At 44.3% G+C, this 4,907-nt stretch overlaps 1 protein-coding gene across 1 annotated transcript; it reads right to left on the bottom strand.

Annotated features, from left to right (window-relative positions):
- Window positions 1–788: 788 nt before the first annotated feature.
- Window positions 789–4,459, bottom strand: LOC147420710 (uncharacterized). Its single transcript, XM_086504414.1, has 2 exons — window positions 4,282–4,459; window positions 789–4,018 (listed from the first exon to the last, which is right to left on the bottom strand). The coding sequence occupies exon 2, from the start codon at window positions 3,940–3,942 to the stop codon at window positions 1,669–1,671; it is 2,274 nt and encodes a 757-aa protein (XP_086360540.1). The 5' UTR covers window positions 3,943–4,018; window positions 4,282–4,459; the 3' UTR covers window positions 789–1,668.
- Window positions 4,460–4,907: the final 448 nt, after the last annotated feature.

Below are 4,907 nucleotides of genomic sequence, written 5' to 3'. Positions count from 1 at the left end.
AGACAAGCCGCCACCCAAGCCAGATCATGAAGTCTTCTATAAGGTTCATGCATGCATAATTATCAAGTTTAAACTATACGTTTTAGGTGACACAAGGATTGAGGTGGGGGGTTGAACCCAACCACGTTGTGACCGAAACTTACAATTTCCAATCAGAATTCCACTGTTAACAAATTCATGATTAATTTCTAAGCAGACGATAACAGAATTGAAAGTATCTTTCTGATATCCCTTTTCACTTGGGTCAGGAAGAGTGCTAAGTGCCATTCTGTGCCACATCTTTAACATGTCAACAACAATCCCATTGTTGCATGAGAAGCTCAATGCAAGCCTAATGGTGTAACTCTGCTGTAAAGGTGTAAACAAAACGGCAAATCTCTGAGTTGGTAGAACCATCCTGTTCTTGGCCTTTGTTGGCACCACCTTTGGAGAAAAGGTAGTGCTTATGTCTAGGTTTTTTGAGCCTGCGTGCAACGGGTGTTGCTTTTCTCATCTATGCCAGGCGTGGTGGGTAGTAACTTTCTGGTCTCATAGGTCACTTTGGCCTTTTGAAGACGTTAATATAACATTTCATTTTCATTTCTCTCTCTCATTCATTGAAAAGCAGTGCCATGGTCTGCCTGCAGATTGTTGCCAGTGCAGTGTTTGTAAAATCTGTCAGCTGCAAAGTCAAAGCTTCCTACCATTTTGTGCCAAAGTAAAAGCTCCTAATACTGACTTCCAAGACTTAAGTACAGGTCCACCTATGCACTAAGTATATCTGAAAAAACAACAAAAAAACTACCCACTTCTCACAAATCTCTTTGACTTTAGCAACACAGATACACCAGATTGCCACATAGCTCAGCTAAGTTGCTGACGACAAATTGTAGCCACCAGTCATAATAGACAACACATCGGAAGATGTGGTAGGAAATACGCACCATGCTCCAGATGTGCGAGCTATTGAAGGTCTTCAGAAGTCCTGAAAGTCAACACCACACTTACTCGATTGTAAAAGGCAAACTCTACTCAGAGCAAGGTAACCATTCTTGCTTTAGAAGAGTATTCTCCAGATCACATAAGATACAATTCTAATACGTGATCAATCAAAGCTCGGACCCCAGGTTCTCCCACAATTACAATGACCCTTATGATCATTTTTGGCCTGCTCAATGTGAATCCCTTGCTTTGTACTTAAATGTTTGCTGCAGCATAACTGATAAAACATGGTTCTGGCATTCCCCTGCACTATGTATCACAAATGTGCAAAAACAATTTACATCATGCAGTAACTCGCAAGCCAAAACCTGCGGATACATATTTCATGGGAGTGAAGTGGTACCCCCAATTTTTTACTTTGCAAAAGCCATATACAGACCATAATGCCTGATAATTTACAGGTTGCAACAATGAAAGCAACAAATGACCAAAATCACAAAGTCATCACCTTATGCAGAATAATGTGCTCAGCTACTGAATCACTAAGTTAGATTCGCAACACAATGTCAAGAGGTATCATTGACATCCTCTCACAACTCTATATTCTCAACCAGTTAAATGGTCGCCCGTTTGCAGCATCTTAAGAGTGTAACTAGTTCCTCAATCTAATCATAAGGTCGGAGGACACAATCAAGAGTTGTCAGTAGAAACTCAGCTTAAGCCTTTGTTGCAAATATTACAACCGCCTCATCTTGATACCTCTGTTCCACCTTGTTGATCTGAATGGACCAAGCATGAGGGGATTGCAGCAGGGTCAAGCTCCCAGCAATCTCTCGAAATACCTGGAGCTTCAGTACCTTCAAGCTTACGAGCTGGGACCCGATGAGAGAACCTTAGCACTTCCAAGAACGGTACTTGAAAAACTCCTTCGGTAGAAATTTGAAAGATGGCTTTAAAACCCTCAACTTTACATAGCAACATCACAGAAGCACCAGACACTTCACAGCAGTCACTGAGTACTTCTACCATGCTGTAACCTACAAGCCCATCCCCAACCCTCAACACCTGCTGTCCTTCTTTCCAATACTTATAAATGCACCAGATTTGACCTCTCTTTGGGTATATCTTAGCAAGACCTTTACCACTTTTATCCCAATTTACAAGATGCGAAAAAGAATTGACACTGTCCATTATCTGACTAGAGGACATTCTGAACTCCCCACATGCAATTGAAAAACCCAAATCCAGCAGCTCACACAGCTCATCAGATGGTTTTCGTAGCTCAAACCATCCAATCACAACTTTAAAAGGAGTGCGTGAGCGCACCTCTTTGACCTTCATGTAGTATTTGGGCATGCCATCTTTATCATCATACAAAGCCCATACCTGTCCAACTTCTACGTCTTTCTCCTCTCGGCCTTCATCAAAGTTATGGAAATCTGCATCTGGAACAGAGCAACTAGCCAGAACTTCATCTTTCTTGTCCAGATTCTTTGTTTTACTGTGTAAGAGATCCTCATGCTTTTCCTTGAGCCCAGGAATGTTCTTCCTTTTGCCGGAGGCCTGACCAGCAGCTGAACCGGTAGCAACTGCATTTGTCCTCGGCAAGTTGAGCTTCACCCTGATAGCATTTTTTGCAAAATCAGCAAGCTTTTTGGCCATGTCAATAGCTTCCAGATCTTCTTTGGAAATCCCAATTTCTGTATCAAACTTTGCCTTCTTCCCAGAGAGCCCCTCTTGCAAATTATCTACACTTCCATTTAAATTGTAAGAAAATTTTCTTTTTAAATGCCCTGCATTTGCCTTTGTTGGATCTTTCACAGAAACTCTTTCCCAAAACTCGTCATCTAATTCTGAACCACTACTACTAATATCCTTTCTGGCTGAGAAATAGTCAGAGTATCCTTGTCCCTCTTTTGAAACAGAGTGTCCTTTTAGATTTACTGAAGACTTGTTGGACTGGTTCTTCTGCTTTGCCCGTTCCTTTGCTGCTGATTTTCGAAGCTCCTTAATCTTTCTCAGCAACTCTTTCTCAGCATCCCCACTGTAGTGCATTCCTCGCACGAACTGTGACTCGTTCTTGTCACTTGATGCATTTCCCTTACCATTGATGTGAGATGTGGCCCCAGAGAACATTTGAAATGTATCGGATCTGCCGCCACTGGCAAATCCATTGAAATAATTGCAGCTAGATGAATTAAAACTGGTAAAAGTGTGAGAGCTGGTTTTGCATCCTGTCAGCGTGTGGGAATTCGACTGCCGTGCCTGTGATCCACTCAAAACGGATTCCCCTGCCCGAGGAGTCCATGTTTGAGTGAAATTGGCACGCTGCATATTGGAAAGGTCTTTGGCAATGAATGGCCTTCGGCATTGTGGGCAGAGCAAGTTCTGATTCTCATACTTTCGGTAGTACTGATATCTCATCTGACACGATGTACAAGCAGTCCAAAATGTGAAGAGATGAAACTCTGGCGGCATTTGTGGTGGCTGAGGAAAGTGCCGCTGACTTGTTTTGTTGAATGTATCTGAATAAGGATGTTGCTGCTGCTGAAAAACCTGATTTTGCCAGCAGTTGTTGACACTCTCTGAACTTCCTGTAAAAGTGTGATTTACCCTTGCATGCATACCCCTTTTGGCATCATAGACCAAGCGTTTTACCTTGTCAGACAGGACTTGCAATGCCTCTCCTATAAGCTTGAAGGCTGATTCTGCCCCAATCGACTTGTTCTTGTCAGGATGCAGGAATAAGGCAAGCTTCCTGTACTGCTTCTTCACCACAGCATCATCAGCAGTCGGCTCTATTTGCAAGATTCCGTACCAATCCTTCTCATTAATGCCAATTCTTGCTTGGGCTGCAACATGCACGTCGATTACAGCAAGCATCTGACCGATATTCTCCAAGGCGGGAAACAGCTGCTGGGCTTTAAGAGCCAGCTTCCTTGCCCCCGTATAGTCCTGGGAAGCAAATTTCTGCTCCGCCATCTCCATGGCCCGCATTGCTTCACTCCTGTTGCACTCCATTCTATGCCCCCCCTTGCTCAGATTTGCAGATCAGTGGGCGTGATCCAGAAACAGCAAGCGCTCCATCATTCACAGCCTTGAACAAACCAAAGCATTGCACCTTTATTTCCATAGCTCAGTGTGCCTGTGGTTGAGTGTATGTGTGTGTGTGTGTCTGTGTGTGTGTGTGTGTGTGTGTGTGTGAGAGAGAGAGAGAGAGAGAGAGAGAGCGCAGCAAGCAAGCGCCTGCCTTTTTGGTTTTGTGTGTGTGTGTGTGTGTATGTGTGTGTGGTGGGTGGGTTTTGTTTTTGTGTGGGGGTTGGGGGGGGGGGGGGGGGGAGGGGGGGAGAGAGAGAGAACCTGAGGTTGGAGGCAAGGAGAAAAGCTGCAACAGAGAAATGTTTGAGCGGGAGAGAGGCCGGGCGCCCGCTCTCTGTGTCGTCAAGCTGAGCCCATCGCCATTACTCTCTGGCCATGTTCATGTCCCATTTCCAAATTGGAGTCCATAGATCGCCATTAATTTTAATATTGATCTACCCCTAGGGCAAAGGTGCAAAATGTGAATACCTCTTGTACCCTTGAAATGTGGAGAGTGTCCACTGATTTTGAACATTCTCGCCTACTCTTGCCTGCTTACTTTGTTAACGTAGTGGCTTAATTGAAAGTCTCAAGTCCTCATGCATCCACTTGGCAGCTTGCTATGGGTGCATGCTTAGAAGTGAAGCTCGTCGTCCTAGTAGTCCGGGACATTAATGCATAGTTGCTCTACTCCAACTTTTGTTATGCAGCATGCATTTAGAGGCTTGGTACAGGTGTTGTAGAGGATGAGGCAGTCCCAAGAGCTGCTACTCAAAGCGGTGCAGGTTTGCTAAAGGGCATCATGGTGGGCAGACCCTCATAGCTTGCATGACTAAAGCAAAGCAATTCCAAGGTTGAAGGCCCTTCCACCATATTCACTCAAAAGGAGATGGATGATATGGAACAAA

Source organism: Adiantum capillus-veneris, chromosome 28 (assembly GCF_014529385.1).
Source record: "Adiantum capillus-veneris isolate H3 chromosome 28, ASM1452938v2, whole genome shotgun sequence".
Lineage (NCBI taxonomy): Eukaryota > Viridiplantae > Streptophyta > Polypodiopsida > Polypodiales > Pteridaceae > Adiantum > Adiantum capillus-veneris.
Note: the sequence above shows the minus strand (reverse complement) of the source record. Positions and strands in the feature narration are given on the sequence as shown.

Excerpts from the sequence above, each read along its gene's own strand:
- LOC147420710 (XM_086504414.1), bottom strand. The coding sequence starts at position 3,942 with ATGGAGTGCAACAGGAGTGAAGCAATGCGGGCCATGGAGATGGCGGAG.